This window comes from Procambarus clarkii, chromosome 41, assembly GCF_040958095.1.
Source record: "Procambarus clarkii isolate CNS0578487 chromosome 41, FALCON_Pclarkii_2.0, whole genome shotgun sequence".
NCBI lineage: Eukaryota > Metazoa > Arthropoda > Malacostraca > Decapoda > Cambaridae > Procambarus > Procambarus clarkii.
The window spans coordinates 37998556-38016991 of NC_091190.1; the positions used below are offsets into that span (position 1 = coordinate 37998556).

Sequence of the window (18436 nt, forward strand, 5' to 3'; positions counted from 1 at the left end):
ACGTTCCATTGAAGAATGGACAACGACGAGAAGAGAAAGGACAAAAACAGAGAACAGGGAAGAAACAAAGGCGAAAGAGCAACAGAGCACGTTAAAGAATATCAGGGTCGGGATCAGGGTCAGCAAAGTCAGGGTTAGGGGGCATGGGTAAACTGAGCAAAGACGGAGGGAAAGAAACGGGAGAACAGATCAGAGGTGGGCGGGCGGGGTCCGGAGGAGGAGGAGGAGGAGGAGGAGGAGGAGGAGGAAGAGGAGGAGACAACGGAGAGGAGCAGGCAAGGAGAGCAGCAGGAAGAGGAGGGGTAGAAAGAGGGGAGCGTACCTCAGCAAGGGCAGCAACTGAGAGGGAAGCGGGGGCTAAAGAAACCTCCATAGCAGGAACAGGGGGCGCAACCACCGAAATGGGAGGGGAAGGAGCGAGAGAGGCTGAAGTAGGGGCCGAGGAAGAAAGCGAAACCTTCTTACCCGCCGGGGAGGAGGAAGGAGAGGAGCCAGGTTTACGCTTCTGACGTAAAGAGACAGGTGTTCCAGCAACCACGTACTGGGCAACGGATTCTAGCGTCTCAACAAGAGAATCTGAACGAGAGCACACATGACGGCCGTTTGGAGAGCGATGGACATCAGCCCGCACCGACAGGCGGCGGGGAGAGTCAAGAGACGGAGGGGAAGGATGGGAAGGAGGAACGGAGGGAGACGAGGAAGAAGACACAGGAGACACGACAGACTGGGTAGAAGGAAGGGGAACCCCAGACAGAGGACCAGGAGGAGGATCCTTCGGGAGAGAACCCAAAGGAACAGAGGAGGGGGCAGTGGGCGCATCAGGGTCCAAGGCCCGGAAACGGTTGTGAGTCTGAGGAAGGCGGGAAGGACGAGGAGAGGAAGAGCGCAACACGCGAGCATAAGAGATATTAGCATAAGGCTGGAGCCAGCGAACCTGGCGTCTCGCCTCAGGAAAAGATAAACGCTCCCGGTGCTTCAAGTTGAGGACGGCTGCCTCAAGCTTGTAATGGACACACGCACGGGAGAAGGCAGGATGGGCCTCACCGCAGTTGAGGCAACGAGCCTGGGGAGAAGTGCACTCCGACTTGGAGTGACCTTCGCCACCACACAAAGGACAGAGAGAGACAGTCCCGGAACAGCGGAGGGCACCATGCCCAAACCTCCAGCACTTGTTGCAGAGCCGAAGAGAAGGAATGTACTCCTGGACAGAGCACCTGGCACCAGCATGAATGACAGAGGGTGGAAGGGTCCTACCATCAAAGGTAATCTTCACAACCCGGAGGGGTTGACGGCGACTACCACGAGGGGGACGAGTAAACGTGTCCACCTGGAGAATAGAATGGCCCTGGGCAGCAAGGATATGTCGAATATCGTCGTCGCAGTCGCGCAGGTCCCGAACACCGGTCGCAACATGGGGCGGGAGCAAAATAGTGCCAACACTGGCATTCAACTGAGCGTTCTTCTAGACCCGAACAGGGGTCTCGCCAAGGCAGGATAAGGCAGCCAAGCGGGAAGCAGCATCCTGAGAACGAGCAGCAACGACACGTGTACCGAGACGAGTGGGGTTGAAAGTAATGGAGGCATCCACGGAATCAACGAGATGTCGATGGAGGGAGAAATCGTCAGGAGGCGCAGAATCAAGAGGGAGGAGATCAAAATATTTGGCCCACGAAGCGGGACCAAACAAGGCTTGATAGGTAGCAGAACTGGAAGGAATCGAGCGAGGGCGGCCGTGACGAGGACGGCGGTGAGAACCCCCAGGGAGAGAGGGGTTAAAAGGCGCAGTAGTTACAACTAGAGAAGGAGCCGTGTCAGTTGACGTGGTAGTCACCACTGGGGGCTTGGGGCTCGAGCCAACCACAGAGGAGGGAGGGGAGCCAGGGGAAGGAGTCAGAGAGGCCAAAGGAGGAGCAAGGTCGGGGCCCAATGCAGCGGAGGCTACAGAGCCCGGTCTTCCAATACGGACCGACTCGGGGGCTTGGTCGCCCACCCCACGAGCCTGAGAAGGTAAACCAGAAGCAGCCGAAACAGGGGATATCATCATGACGAAAAGAAGAATTCATTCACGAATGTGCCCCCCACACCCACCATGGAGCCACAATTAGAGGCAGGACTCCCAACAAGAAGCTATCGCCGATCTTGCCAGGGCCTCCTAGGGGTGCGTCGTGAGTATACGCGCCACAAACGCTACCTTAAGAAACCGACAGTCCGTCGAGATCGGGTTCAGTGACGAAAGGGGGATTTGACAATAAAAGGTTCCCCTCGCTCTCGACGTCGGGTACTACAGTTCTACGGGTGCAAGAGTATGCCTCCTCAAGCACCCGGGCGTCAAAATAGAAGAAGTCCAAGGGAAGAACCAGAACGAGCAAAAGGTCGGCAGGAAACGGCAAGCAGATAGGAGAAGAGGGGGGAGAAAAACGAAACAGAAGGAAAAGGAAAAGATGGCCAGCAGAATTGGAGAGGACGGCAGCAGGAGCACAAGGCTAGAAAAGGAGAGAGGACTGTCCCAAGGAGCATCACACTGTGACAGCCGCCCACTAAGCCCCCACACGGCGACAACGAGCTGAGCGGGGAGGGGGAGTCGTCCAGCAAAATTTGTGAGGACAGAAGCAGGAGCATAAGGACTCAAAAGGTTGGAGGACTGACCCATGGAGCATCACTCCAGCAGCCGCCCATCAAGCCCCCCTCACGGTAACAACGGGGCAGAGAGGGAGGGGGACACGGTAATAAAACACATGTAATAATAATAATTGTAATAGCATATACATAGTTATTACAAACATTTTAAAACATTTATTAAATTATGTTTTATTTTATTAAAATAACTCTCTCTTGCAAGGTGCTTCCTCATTCAGCCGTCCACCGACCAGCTGAGGACCAATAATGGGGTACTGGAGGTCCTGCTAGACCATGGAAGGACCATCGGGTCGCTCCCAATATAGAGGCATCAGGAGTGAAACCTTCAGTCATGCCTCTTCCACGACACCAGTCTACACTTATGGAGGTTCCTCCTCTCAGGGTGTCCTTAATGGACCCTGCCATCACCGAGGTACCCAAAAGTGGACCTCATATGGCGTGCACACACACGCACACGCACACAGGAGGTATCACAGGCAAAGTAAAATACTCACAAATACAAAATTAAAACCAAACACTAACATTTGAAAAATTATTCAAATGGAAATAATTAAAATTTTCTTTTACAGTAATCTTCAAAGTTTTTGTGAACATTTAATCTTGGTAGTTGTCATGGACCTCAACGACCGGGAGGTGACCATTATTGGAAACAAGGGAAGTATGGCGTCTTAAGATCATCAAATTGGCTATAACTTCGAACTGTCTTGATCCTATCTTAAGGCATTCCTGAGAGAAAGAGAGAGCGAGAGAGAAACATTATTCTAATCTTACAGTAAACGTTAATTATGCAAGTCTCGATTTCAGAAGGTAAGGTAATTATCAAAAGGTAAGGTAATTATCAAAAGAAGGCACCAAACAGGGCAGGCTATATAGCACCATCAAAGTGCGAAATAATCAGAGGGCGCTAAATATCACCAAGAATGCCAATACGAGAACAAAAACGAATAAGGCGAACGATATCAAAAGTATCCGATTCACCTAGAATTCTATCGAGAGCCAAGTGACCGCGAGAGACGGTCGGAAAGCACGACACATGCTCGTCCTGGAAGTCAGGACATTCAGCAAGGATATGCACAACTGTAAGAGGGACAACGCAATTCGAACAATAAGGAGCAGGGTGGCGCTCCATTAAGTGGCCGTGGGTTAAGCAAGTATGGCCAACCCGCAGCCGTGCCAAACCAGTTTCCCACAACCGGTTACAGTGGTAGGAGGAAGACCACGGGGACACACTATGTTTGAGAGTACGCAGCTTGTTACTAACCACAGAGGACCAACAACCCTGCCAACGGGCAAGAATGTAGGAATGAATAACAGGATAAAAGTCGGAATAAGGAATACCTTTACGGGAGATGGGACAAGAACGGATAGCTTCCTTAGCTGCAGCATCCGCACGCTCATTGAAAGAAACACCAATATTGCTGGGAACCCAGCAAAACTCTACTGATTTAAATTTACTAGAAATAAGAAACAACCAATGTTGAATCTCGATGATCACCAGATGGACAGGATTAAAGGACCCTAGAGCCATGAGGGCACTACGAGAGTCAACTATAACCACAAAGGAGGAATGAGAATGAGAAAGCAAGAGACGAAGAGCATAGAGAATAGCAAAGTTCTGCCATAAAGACGCTAGCCTCCGAAGGGAGGCGACACATACAAGTACGGTCAGGAAAAACAACAGAGTAGCCCACACCCTCTGCAGATTTAGACCCATCAGTGAAGATGGAAATAGAGTGGGAGTGCGAAGAAAAGTGCTCAAGGAAGAGGCTTTTCAGAATTGAAGGAGGGGTAAAGGCTTTAGTAATACAAGTCAAGGATATACAAAACTTGGGAAGGGGGACTCTCCACGGAGGTAAGGAAGGAACAATTTGAGGAGAAACATTAGAAATATGAACAGAAAGAGAATCCTGTAAGCGAGATAACCGGACTGAATGAGGGAGACGATGAAGAGGAACAGGAGCTACAGGAGGAGGAAAAGTCAAAGCACGACAGAAGCGAGAGGAAGAATGTTGTAAGGACCGCGCAAGATAGCGAAGACAGAAGCGACACGGCGGTCCTGAAGAGAGAGAAAGCCAGTGTCAACATATAAACTGAGGGTGGGAGTGGAACGAAAGCCACCAGAGCTGAGACGCAACCCAGTATGGTGCAAAGCATCAAGACAGCGAAGAGTAGGAGAAGCAGAAGAGTATGCAGGGCAACAATAATCGAGTTTAGACAGGACGAGAGAGGAGTGCAAATAGAGGAGCGTGCGCCTATCCACTCCCCAAGAAGTATGGAACACAACCTAAAGGAGGTTAAGGGCCTTAAAGAATTCAACTCGAAGGTAAGAGATATGGGCTGGCCAAGACAAACATGAGTCAAAGACTAACCCCAAAAGCTTAGCAGAATCCCTGTACACAATGAGATGACCATAAAGCGACAAAGAGGGACGAAAAATGACATGCTTCTGTGTAAAAGTCATAGCACAAGTCTTAGACGCAGAAAACTTGAAGCCATGATCGGTGGCCCAAGACGACACGGCATCAATCGCACGTTGAAGCCCCTGTTGAAGGAGAGGCAAATCATCACCCCGACAGCAAAGGGCAAGATCATCAACATAGAAAGCGGAGAAGACGCCAGAAGGAAGAGAGGAAAGAAGACCGTTGAGGGCAACTAGAAAGAGAGAAGTGCTCAGAATACTACCCTGGGGTACACCCTCATACTGCCGAAAAGGGGCAGAGAGAGTGGTACCAAGCCGCACACGAAAGGAACGACGAGAGAGGAAGCTCTGGAGGAAGAGGGGGAGGTTCCCACGAAGGCCAAAAGATTGAAGTTGAGACAGAATATGATACCGCCAGAAAGTGTTTTAAGACTTTTCCAGGTCAAAAAACACGGCAACAACGGAGGTCTTCGCAGCAAAAGCAGTACGAATAGAGACCTCCAAGTTCACCAGGACATCTGTTGTGCTGCGGCACATGCGAAAACCAAATTGAGAAGGGGAAATGTGGTGATAGTGTTCTAAGGACCACATCAAACGAACGTTATCCATAAGTTCACAGAGCTTGCAGACAACTCGTGAGAGCAATAGGGCGGAAGTACTTGGGAGATGACCCGAGAGACCCTGGTTTCCAAACAGGGAGAACAGCAGCATCGAGCCAGTCTTCAGGGACTGACGACGACTTCCAGACCCAATTGTACAGACCCAGTAAATACTGAGACGTGCACGGAGGTAGAGGGCGAAGCATTTCATAATGAATGCCATCTGAGCCCGCTGCCGTAGAACCGCAAAGGGCTAGGTTATATCTTGAGGTTATCTTGAGTTGATTTCGGGGCTTTGTTTTTAGTGTCCCAGTGGCCCGGTCCTTGACCACGCCTCCACCCCCAGGAAGCAGCCCGTGACAGCTAACTAACTCCCAGGTACCTATTTACTGCTAGGTAACAGGGGCATAGGGTGAAAGGAACTCTGCCCTATTTTCTCGCTGGCGCTCGGGATCGAACCCGGGACCACAGGTTCACAAGTCCACTGTGCTGGACGCTCGGCCGACCCGCTCCAGGGCAGACTGAAGCTCAGAGAGAGAGAGAAGGGACCATTATAGGGAAGGTGAAGGGAAGTACAGAAATTTAAAGGATGAGAATCTAGAATAGGCTTACGAAAGAAGGATTGGGGAAGACGAAAACCAGAACTAACAGAGGAAAAATGGGAACCCAGTTCGGTCGCGACCTGCAACGGGTCCGCCACAAGAGCACCATGGAGGCGAAGGACCGGTGAGACATTGGGAACGAACTTAACCACAATCTTGCGGCTACGCTTCACGACCAGTGGGAGAGGAGTTTCGGACGTAACAGTGGAGACATAAGATGCCCAGAAAGCACGTTTAGCCGCACGGATGGTCCTACGGGTCACCGCACTCGCATTCCAAAACAAAACAAAAGACTCAACCGTCTGCCGGCGGCGATGTCTCTTCCAGGCTGCACACTTACAGCGGACAGCACAAGCACATTCCACCAGGGCACGCACTAATGCATTCCCCGAGAGGAAGAGCGAGGAATAGAGTGGAGGGCAGCGTAAAAGACAGCGTCATGAAAAAGAAGGAGGGCGCAGGGGAGAGGCAGAATGGAGAGGTCGGAAATAGTAGCACGGAGAGTAAAGAGGCGCCAGTCAGCCTCGGCAAACCGCCACCTAGGGAAGGAGAGAGGAGGGTGAAAAGAGAAAAAAGTAACAAGGATAGGAAAATGGTCACTGCCATGGAGGTCATCAAGGACCCGCCACTCGAAATCTAAGGAAAGGGATGACGAGCACAGAGAAAGATCGAGACAAGAAAGAGTGAGTCCGAGAGTTCAAATGAGTGGGCTCACCAGAATTAAGAAGGGACAGGGAAGAAGAGAGGATGAAAGGTTCAAGGATGTGACCCCGGATGTTTGTTAGCACTTCACCCCAAAAGGCATGACGACAATTGAAATCACCCAGCAGGAGCACAGGCTCCGACAAGGAGTCTAGGTGGTGTTTAAGATCGGAAGAGAAAGTGGGGCAGTGGGGGGGGGGGGATAAATGGAACAAACTGTGTACCATCTACGCACAAAGACACGGGCAGCAGAACAGTGGAGAGGCGAGGAAAAAAGTAAGGGGACAAAGGCAACATCGGAGCGAATCAAGAGAGCAGAAGAATTATGGACCTCAGCTGTCGCTGGGGTGGGGGGGGGGGGAGAGAAAAGAATAGCCACGGAAGCGATCAGGACGAGCACCAAGCATCGGCTCCTGGAGACAGACACAGAGGGGGCGAAAACTGTGAAATAAGAAGTTGGAGGTAAAAAAATTGGCGTAAAATCCACGGATGTTCCATTGAAGAAAAGACATCAGCAAAGAGAGAGAGGAGAGCAACAGAGAGCAAAGAAGAAACAAGGTGAAGAAGGAACACAGCACGCTAAAAAAGCACAGGGTCAGGATCAGCTAAGTCAGGGTTAGGGGGGCATGGGTAAACTGAGTAAAGGAGGAGGGAAAGAAACGGGAGGACAGACCAGAGGTGGACGAGCAGGGTCTGGAGGAGAAGGAAGGGGAGGAGGGGCAGAATGATGGGAGCGCACCTCAGCAAGGGCCGCAACAGAGATGAAACCAGGGGCGAAAGAAACCCCCACAGCAGGAACAGGGGGCTCCACCACCAAAGCGGGAGGGGAAGGAACGATAGAATCAGAGATAGAGGGTGAAGAAGAAAGTGAAGCCTTCTTACCGACCGAGGAGGAGGAGAGGAGAGGAGCCAGGTTTCCGCTTTTGACTCAAAGATACAGGCGTCCCAGCAGCAATGTACTGGGCAATAGACTCCAGCGTCTCAATAGTAAAAGAAGAGCGAGAGTGAACAGCACAACCATCAGGAGAGCGATGGACATCGGCCCGCACTGTCAGGCGGCGTGGAGAGCCAAGAGACGGAGGAGAATGACGGGAAGGAGGACCAGAGGGAGAGGGAAAAAAAAGACACAGGCGACATGACAGACTGGGTAGAAAGAGGGGGAGCCCTAGGCAGAAAACCAGGAGGGGGACCCTTCGGGACAGAACGGAGGGAAACAGGGGAGGTGGTGGTGGGCGTGACCGGGTCTAAGGCTTGGAAACGGTTGTGAGACTGAGGAAGGCGGGAAGGACGAGGAGAGGAAGAGCGCACCACGCGAGCATAGGAGACACCAGCGAAAGAGGGGAGACCATGAACTTAGCGCCGAGCATCTGTTAAAGACAAACGGTCCCGGTGCTTCAAGTGGAGGACAGCAGCCTCAAGTTTGTAACGAATACACGCACGGGAGAAGGTAGGGTGGGCCTCACCACAATTGAGGCAGCGGGCCTGGGGAGAAGTGCACTCCAACTTAGAGTGACCCTTGCTTCCCCACAGAGAGGACAGACACACAGGACTAGAACATTTGAGGGTACCATGCCCTAACCTCCAGCACCTACTGCAGAGCCGAGGAGATGGAATATGATGAAATGATGCCCCTTCACAACCCGAAGGGGCAGACGGCGATGACCACGAGGGGGACGAGTAAATGTATCCACCTGGAGGACAGAATGACCCTGGGCCTCGAGGATATGCTTGATATCCTCATGGCAGTCCTCGAGATCCCTAACACCGGTCGTAACATGGTGCGGGAGGAGAACAGTGCCAACACTGGCATTCAACCGAGTGTTCTTTGAGACCCGAACAGGGGGTCTCGCCCAGGCAGGACAAGACGGCCAAGCGGGTGGCCGCATCCTGAGAAGGAGCAGCAACGACACGGGTACCAAGATGAGTGAGGTTGAAGGTGACAGAAGCATCCACAGAATCGACAAGATGCCTATGAAGGGAAAAATTGTCAGGAGTAGTTGAATCCAAAGGTTGGAGGTCAAAGTACTTAGTCCACGTAGCAGGACCAAACAAAGCATGGAACGAAGTAAGATGGGAAGGGAGCATACGAGAGCGACCGTGGCTGGGACGGCGATGAGAACCCTTAGAGAGACGGGTCACAAGGTGCAGTAGTCACAAGAAGAGATGGAACCGTGCAAGGTGATGAGACTGTCACCACAGCAGGCTTGGGGCTCGACCCAACCACAGAAGAGGGAGGGGAGCAGGGAGGAAGAATCTGGTCTGGGTCTAAACCGGGCTCTGTAGCGGAGGCTACAGATCCCGGTCTTCCAGGACGGTCCGACTCAGGGGCCAGATCGCCCACCCTATGAGCCTGGGTAAGAGAAGTCAAGTCGTCATCCATACAACAAACCAATATATAAGGGATGGGACCTGGAACCAAGGGATACCACCTACCAGGGTAGCCAGGGAGGCCAAGCGCGGACCAGTGCAGGAAGGGTGCGTCGTCCTTAGCAGTGCTCCCCCTTTTCAACTGGGGAGTCCTACTACTACGTTCATTCTCCCACACTGGTGCTAAGATCCCAGTCACCCTATCGCCCCAGCCTGGACACCCAACCATCCACTCAGGGCGACCCCTCCAGCAGGTGGTCCGATGGCTCACAAGGCCCCTACATGGTGCCCTTCAGCACGTACATCACCCAAAGAGGGGGCAGGAGAGAGGGCACAGGCAACCCACACCGGTCCCTGGGAGGTGTACGTGAGCCCCTCACTACGGCAAGGAGGCACCACGGAGGGGTTGATTTCAGAAAATTTTGCCCAAACGTTCATGATTGTCTTGAAAGTGTATTGGGTAAGACGAGTGTCTTCCTTCACTATCATAAATACAAGTCTTGTATGTGGCATTTTGGGAGAAGCCGGACTAGAGCACTGTACAAATCCGGTGACTGCAAGGTGGGGGGGGGAGGTGGTTGTGATACAACCCAATGTAATTCCAGAGAAGAGGGGCAGGTATACAACTCCTACAGTTACAACTATGATCTATACAATTACAAAGCAAGTGTGTGAGAGTGGGAGGAGCAGACATGCAATGCAAGGCAAGTGTGAGAGGGCCTGACATTCTCGAGAAAGCAAGTGTGAGAGGTGGGAAGAACAGCAACCACTTTTGGAATAAACACAAACTTGCAGTTTTACCGAACTCCAGCTGAAAAACATCGTGAAGATCATGGCAGAGACCCTTATCAATTGCCTATAGATGATGCAGAACGCCTCACAATAACAGACTCAAGAAATGACAAGTGTAATAATGGACACGATTCTGCAGGGTATAGGGTATTCCATGAGGGTATACACTCATTCCTATCAATGTTTGCTGATAAAGCAAAAATTATGAGAAGAATCAACAGATGAAGATAGAACCTATAAGACGACCTGGAAATAACTGGTGGGATGGTCTAGAAATTGTCTACTAAATTTCAACTCGGGAAAGTGTAAAAGTAATGAAATTAGGCAAAGGAAGTAATTAATAATTATAAAAAAGAAGGCACCAAACTGGGAAGGTTATGTAGCACCATCAAATGTGAGGGATAATCAGAGGGCGCTAAATATCACAAAGGACGCCAATACGAGAACAGAAACGCATAAGGCGAACGATATCAAAGTATCCGAGTCACCAAGAATACTATCGAGAGAGAAGCGACCGCGGGGGATGGTGAGAAAAAAAGATATACACTCGTTCTGGAAGTCAGGACATTCAACAAGTATATGCGTGACTGTAAGAGGGACAATGCAATTAGGACAATAAGGAGCAGGGTGCCGCTCCATCAAGTGACCATGAGTTAAGCAAGTATGGCCATTACGCAACCTCGCCAGAGCCGTTTCCCATCGCCAGTTACGGTGGCAGGAGGATGGCCACGAGGACACACAACCTTTAAGAGAACGTAGTTTGTTACCAGTAACAGACGACCAACAATCCTGCCAACGGGTAAGGATGGAGGAATGGATAACCGGGTAAAAGTCGGATAAGGAATACCGTTATGAGAGATGGGACAAGAGCGGACAGCTTCCCTGGTGGCAGCATCCGCATGCTCATTTAAATCGACACCAATAAGGCTGGGAACCCAACAAAACTCATCTGACTTAAATTTACTGTGAACAAGAAACAGCCAATGCTGGATCTCGACAACCACTGGATGAACTGGATTAAAGGACAGGAGAGCCATGAGGGCATACGAGAGTCAACAACAACTAGTAAGGAAGATTGACAACGAGAGAGCAGGAGACGAAGATCATAGAGAATAGCATAAAGCTCCACTGTGAAGATGCTAGTCTCCGGAGGTGAGCGACACAAGTGTGATCATGAAAAACATCAGAGTAGCCAACACCGTCCGCAGACTTAGACCCATCAGTGAAGACGGAAATGGAGTGCGAGCGAGAAGAAAAGTGCTCAAGGAAAAGACGTTTTAGAACCGTAGGAAGGGTAAAAGCTTTAGTGATGTGGGTCAAGGATGCACAAAACTGCAGACGGGGGACTCTCCATGGGGGCAAAGAAGGAACAACACGAGGAGAAATACGAGAAATACAAACGGAAAGAGAATCCTGTAAGCGAGATAACCGGACAGAAAGAGGGTGGTGGTGAAGAGGAACAGGAACCGCAGGAGGGGTAAAAGTTGAAGCACGACAGAGGCGAGAGGAAGGATGTTGCAACGATCGTGCAAGATAGCGAAGACAGTAGTGATCACGGCTGTCCTGGAAAGACAGGAAGCCAGTGTCAACATACAAGCTGAGGACGGGAGTCGAACGAAAAGCATCAGAACTGAGGTGCAACCCATTATGGTGCAAAGTATCAAGACAGCAACGAGTAGGAGAAGCAGAGGAGTAAGCAGGGCATCCGTAATTGAGCTTACACAGGACGAGAGAAGAATGTAATGCAAGGAGAGCGCGCCAATCCGCTCCCCGAGAAGTATGGGACAATACCTGAAGGTGGGCAAGGGCCTCGGAGCGCTCAACACGGAGGTAAGGGAAATGGGGAGACCAAGACAAACGAGTGTCAAAGAATAACCCCAAACGTTTTACGGAATCTCTGTACTCAAGGGGATGATCATAAAGTGACAAGGAGGGACGAAGAACGACCCGTTTCCGAGTAAAGGTTATGGCCCAAGTCTTAGTAGTAGAGAACTTGAAGCCATGATCGGTGGCCCAAGACGACACGGCATCAATCGCAAGTTGAAGCCGGCGTTGAAGGAGAGGCGAATCATCACCCTGACAGCAAAGGGTAAGATCATCGCCATAGAGAGCGGAGAAGACACCTGAAGGAAGAGGAAAGAAGACCATTAAAGGCAACCAGAAAAGGAGTAGTGCTCAGAACACTACCCTGGGGCACACCTTCGTATTGCTGAAAAAAGGAAGAGAGAGCAGTACCAAGCCTCACCTGAAAGGAACGACGAGAGAGGAAGCCGCGGAGAAAGTGAGGGAGATGACCACGAAGGCCAAAAGAATGAAGCTGGCATAGAATATGCCAGCTTCATAGAATGATAATTCAAAATGGTGTCGTAAGCCTTTTCCAGGTCAAAAAAGACGGCAACAACGGTGGTCTTCGCAGCAAAAGCAGTACGAATATAGACCAAGGTCATCAAGACATCTGTTGTGCTGCGGAACTTGCGGAAACTAAAGTGAGAAGGGGAGAGGAGGTGACAGTGTTCCAGGATCCACATCAGACAAACGTTAACCATACGTACAAAGAGTTTGCAGACAACTTGTGAGGGCATTAGGGCGAAAGTCCTTAGGGGATGTTCCCAGAGACCCTGGTTTGCGTACAGGGAGGACCACGGCATCGAGCCAGTCCTCAGGGACTGACAACGACTCCCAGATCCGATTATACAGACTCAGTTAACCATAGGAGGGAGATGGCGAAGCATCTCATAATGAAAGCCATTGGAGCCAGATGCCATAGAACCGCAGAGAGCCTGGGCTGAACGAAGTTCAGGGAGAGAGAAGGGAGCGTTATAGGGAAGTCGAAGACGAGTGCAGAAATCGAAAGGACGAGATTCAAGGACAGGTGTATGAAGAAGGAAAGATTGGGGGAAGATGAGGACCAGAGCTAACAGAAGGAAAGTGGGAACCCAGTTCGGTATCAACCTGCAACGAGTCCGCCACAGGAGTACCATGGAGGTGAAGGCCCGGGGAAACATCGGGAACGAACTTACCCGCTATCTTGCGGATACGCTTCCAGATTTGTGGCAGGCCAGTTTCGGACGTAATGGCGGAGACATAAGATGCCCAACATTTACGTTTAGCCATACAAATGGCCCTACGTACCACTGCACTCGCCTTCTGAAAGAAAAGAAAATCGGCCGTCTGCTGACGGCAGTCTCTCTTCCAGGCTGCACGCTTACAGCGGACAGCCCGAGCACAGTCTGCATTCAACCAGGGAATGCACTTCCTTGGACCCCGAGAGGAAGAGCGAGGAATAGAGCGGAGGGAAGCGTCGAAGACAGCGTCATGAAAAATGAGGAGAGAGCGAGGGAGAGGTAGAAGGGAGAGGTCAGAGAGCAGCACTGAGGGTAAATAGGTTCCAGTCCGCTTTAGCAAACTGCCACCTAGGGAAGGAGAGGGTAGAGCGAAAAGAGAAAAAGGAAACAGGGATGGGGAAATGGTCACTGCCATGGAGGACACCAAGAACCTGCCACATGAAATCTAAGTATAGAAAGAGGAGCAAAGAGAAAGATCAAGACAGGAAAGAGTGCGAGTTCCGAAAGTCCAAATGCATGGGCTCACCAGAATTCAGAAGAGACAGGGAAGATGAGAGGATAAACGGCTCAAGAAGGCGACCTCGGATGTTTGTCAGAACATTACCCCACAAGGAATGACAATTGAAATCACCCAACAGGAGCACAGGCTCCGGCAAGGAGTCCAGTAGGTGTTTCAGAGCAGGAAGAGATAGCGGGACACTCGAGGGGAGATAAATGGAACAAACTGTGTGCCATTTCCCCACAAAGATACGAGCAGCAGAACAATGGAGAGGCGAAGGAACAAGTAAGGGGACAAAGGGAACATCGGATTGGGGGCGGAGGGGGGGGGAGAAAGGAATAGCCACGAAAACGACCAGGACGAGCACCAAGCATTGGCTCCAGACACAAAGGGGCGAAAACCGCGAAATCAGAAGTTGGAGTTCGAGGAAATTGGCGTAATAACCTCGAACGTTCCATTGAAGAATGGACAACGACGAGAAGAGAAAGGACAAAAACAGAGAACAAGGAAGAAACAAAGGCGAAAGAGCAACAGAGCACGTTAAAGAATATCAGGGTCGGGATCAGGGTCAGCAAAGTCAGGGTTAGGGGGCATGGGTAAACTGAGCAAAGACGGAGGGAAGGAAACGGGAGAACAGATCAGAGGTGGGCGGGCAGGGTCCGGAGGAGGAGGAGGAAGAGGAGGAGACAACGGAGAGGAGCAGTCAAGGACAGCAGGAGGAAGAGGAGGAGACAACGGAGAGGAGCAGTCAAGGACAGCAGCAGGAAGAGGGGGAGTAGAAAGAGGGAAACCTCCATAGCAGGAACAGGGGGCGCAAGCACTGAAACGGGAGGGGAAGGAGCAACAGAGCCAGAAGGAGGAGCTGAGGAAGAAAGCGAAGCCTTCTTACCCGCCGCGGAAGAGGAAGGAGAGGAGCCAGGCTTACGCTTCTGACTTAAAGAGACCGGTGTCCCAGCAACTACGTACCGGGCAACGGATTCCAGTGTCTCAACAGGAGAAGCCGAACGAGAGCACACACGACGGCCGTTAGGAGAGCGATGGACATCCGCCCGCACCGACAGGCGGTGGGGAGAGCCGAGAGATGGAGGAAGAGGATGGGAAGGAGGATCGGAGGGGGACGAGGAAGAAGACACAGAAGACACGACAGACCGGGTAGAAGGAAGGGGAACCCCAGACAGAGGACCAGGAGGAGGATCCTTCGGGAGAGAACCCAAAGGAACAGAGGAGGGGGCAGTGGGCGCATCAGGGTCCAAGGCCCGGAAACGGTTGTGAGTCTGAGGAAGGCGGGAAGGACGAGGAGAGGAAGAGCGCAACACGCGAGCATAAGAGATATTAGCATAAGGCGGGAGCCGGCGAACCTGGCGCCTCGCCTCAGGAAAAGATAAACGCTCCCGGTGCTTCAGGTTGAGGACGGCTGCCTCAAGCTTGTAATGGACACACGCACGGGAGAAGGTTGGATGGGCCTCACCGCAGTTGAGGCAACGAGCCTGGGGAGAAGTGCACTCCGACTTAGAGTGACCTTCGCCACCACACAAAGGACAGAGAGACAGTCCCGGAGCAGCGGAGGGCACCATGCCCAAACCTCCAGCACTTGTTGCAGAGGCGAGGAGAAAGAATGTACTCCTGGACAGAGCACCTGGCACCAGCAAGAAAGACAGAGGGTGGAAAGGTCCTATCATCAAAGGTAATCTTCACAACCCGGAGGGGTTGACGGCGACTACCACGAGGGGGACGAGTAAACGTGTCTACCTGGAGAATAGAATGGCCCTGGGCAGCGAGGATATGTCATATATCGTCGTGGCAGTCGCGCAGGTCCCGAACACCGGTCGCAACATAGGGCGGGAGCAAAATAGTGCCGACACTGGCATTCAACCGAGCGTTCTTCGAGACCCGAACGGGGGTCTCGCCAAGGCAGGATAAGGCAGCCAAGCGGGAAGCAGCATCCTGAGAAGGAGCAGCAACGACACGTGCACCGAGACGAGTGGGGTTGAAAGTAATGGAGGCATCCACGGAATCAATGAGATGTCGATGGAGGGAGAAATCGTCAGGAGGCGCAGAATCAAGAGGGAGGAGATCAAAATATTTGGCCCACGAAGCGGGACCAAACAAGGCTTGATAGGTAGCAGAACTGGAAGGAATCGAGCGAGGGCGGCCGTGACGAGGACGGCGGAGAGAACCCCCAGAGAGAGAGGGGTTAAAAGGCGCAGTAGTTACAACTAGAGAAGGAGCCGCGCCAGGGGACGAGGTAGTCACCACTGGGGGCTTGGGGCTCGACCCAACCACAGAGGAGGGAGGGGAGCCAGGGGAAGGAGTCAGAGGCCAAAGGAGGAGCAAGGTCGGGGCCCAAAGCAGCGGAGGCTACAGAGCCCGGTCTTCCAATACGGACCGACTCGGGGGCTTGGTCGCCCACCCCACGAGCCTGAGAAGGTAAGCCAGAAGCAGCCGAAACAGGGGTTATCATCTTGACGAAAAGAAGAATTCATTCACGAATTCATTCAAGCTCTGTACCTCAGGGTACAGTCCTTGCACCACTGCTTTTCCTTATTCTCATATCAGATATAGACAAAAATACAAGTCACAGCTTCGTATCATCCTTTGCAGATGACACAAAAATCAGTATGAAAATTACCTCGGCTGAGGACATTGAAAAACTTCAAGCTGATATTAATAAAGTTTTCGACTGGGCATCAGAAAATAACATGATGTTTAACAGTGATAAATTCCAGGTACTCAGGTACGGTAAAAATGAGGACCTTAAACATAATACAGAGTACAAAACACAAATGTACCCATAGTAGGAAAACAGCATGTAAAGGATTTGGGAATAATAATGTCTGACGACCTAACGTTTAAGGAGCATAACCAAGCAAATATTGCGACAGCCAGAAAAATGATAGGATGGATTACGAGAACTTTCAAATCCAGGGATCCCATCACAATGGTTGTACTCTTCAAGGCACTTGTGTTGTCCCGTCTTGAGTACTGCTCAGTACTCACTTCCCCCTTCAAAGCAGGAGAGATTGCTGAAATAGAGGGAATACAGAGAACATATACGGCACGCATAGACGCAATAAAGCACCTAAATTATTGGGATCGTCTCAAAGCCCTCTAAATGTACTCACTAGAAAGAAGACGAGAGAGATATCAAATAATATACACCTGGAAGATACTGGAGGGCCAAGTACCAAATCTACACAGTAAAATAACAACGTACTGGAGTGAACGACATGGAAGAAAATGTAGAATAGAACCAATGAAGAGCAGAGGTGCCATAGGCACAATCAGAGAACACTGTATAAACATCAGAGGTCCGCGGTTGTTCAACGTCCTCCCAGCAAGCATAAGAAATATTGCCGGAACAACCGTGGACATTTTCAAGAGGAAACTAGATTTATTCCTCCAAGGAGTGCCGGACCAACCTGGCTGTGGTGGGTATGTGGGCCTGCGGGCCGCTCCAAGCAACAGCCTGGTGGACCAAACTCTCACAAGTCGAGCCTGGCCTCGGGCCGGGCTTGGGGAGTAGAAGAGCAGAACCCCATCAAGCAGGTATCAACCAGGTATCAACCAGGAATGTGCCCCCACACCCACCATGGAGCCACAATTAGAGGCAGGACACCCAACAAGAAGCTATCGCCGATCTTGTCGGGGCCTGCTAGGGGTGCGCCGTGAGTATACGCCCCACAAACGCCACCTTAAGAAACCGACAGTCCGTCGAGATCGGTTTCAGTGACGAAAGGGGGATTGACAATAAAAGGTTCCCCTCGCTCTCAACGTCGGGTACTACAGTTCTACGGGTGCAAGAGTATGCCTCCTCAAGCACCCGGGCGTCAAAATAGAAGAAGTCCAAGGGAAGAACCAGAACGAGCAAAAGGTCGGCAGGAAACGGCAAGCAGATAGGAAAAGAGGGGGGAGAAAAACGAAACAGAAGGAAAAGGAAAAGATGCCCAGCAGAATTGGAGAGGACGGCAGCAGGAGCACAAGGCTAGAAAAGGACAGAGGACTGCCCCAAGGAGCGTCACACTCCGGCAGCCGCCCACGAAGCCCCCACACGGCGACAACGAGCTGAGCGGGGAGGGGGAGCCAATGTTGAATCTCAACGACCACTGGATGGACTGGTTTAAAGGACCCTAGAGCCATGAGGGCACTACGTGAGTCAACTACAACCACAAAGTAGGATTGGCAATGAGAAATCAGGAGACGAAGTGCACAGAGAGTAGCATAAAGTTCTGCTGTGATCATGCTAGTCTCCGGAAGAAGGTGACAAGTGCGGTCAGGAAAAACAACAGTAGCCTAAACCGTCCGCAGGCTTAGACCCATCAGTGAAGGTGGAAACGGAGCAGGAGTGTGAAGAAAAGTGCACAAGAAAAAGGGGTTTCAGAACCATAGGAGGGGTAAAAGCTTTAGCGTTGTGGGTCAAGGATGTACAAAATTTTGGAGGTGGGGGTGGGTGGGAATCCAAGGGGGCAAGGAAAAAACAATACGAGGAGAAATATTAGATACGAACTGAAAAAGAATCCTGTAAGTGAGATAACTGGACAGAAAGAGGGAGGCGGTGAAGAGGAACATGAACTACAGGAGGGGTAAAAGTCAAAGCAAAACAGAGGCGAGTGGAAGGATGTTGCTAGGACTGCACAAGATAGTAAGGACTGCACAAGATAGCAAGAACCGCGCAAGATAGCGGAGATAGTAGCGATCACGGCGGTCCTGTAGAGAATGGAAGCCAGTGTCAACATGCAAGCTGAGGGCGGGAGTCG

At 51.3% G+C, this 18436-nt stretch overlaps 1 protein-coding gene across 1 annotated transcript in view; it reads right to left on the reverse strand.

Moving 5' to 3' along the window:
* Positions 1–2738: 2738 nt before the first annotated feature.
* Positions 2739–18436, reverse strand: part of LOC138373264 (F-box DNA helicase 1-like) — a 116288-nt gene continuing 100590 nt past the window's right edge. The window contains exon 7 of the mRNA XM_069339305.1: positions 2739–3363. Coding sequence (XP_069195406.1) covers positions 3232–3363 — 132 coding nt within the window. The 3' untranslated portion in view covers positions 2739–3231. The remainder of the gene's footprint in view (positions 3364–18436) is intronic.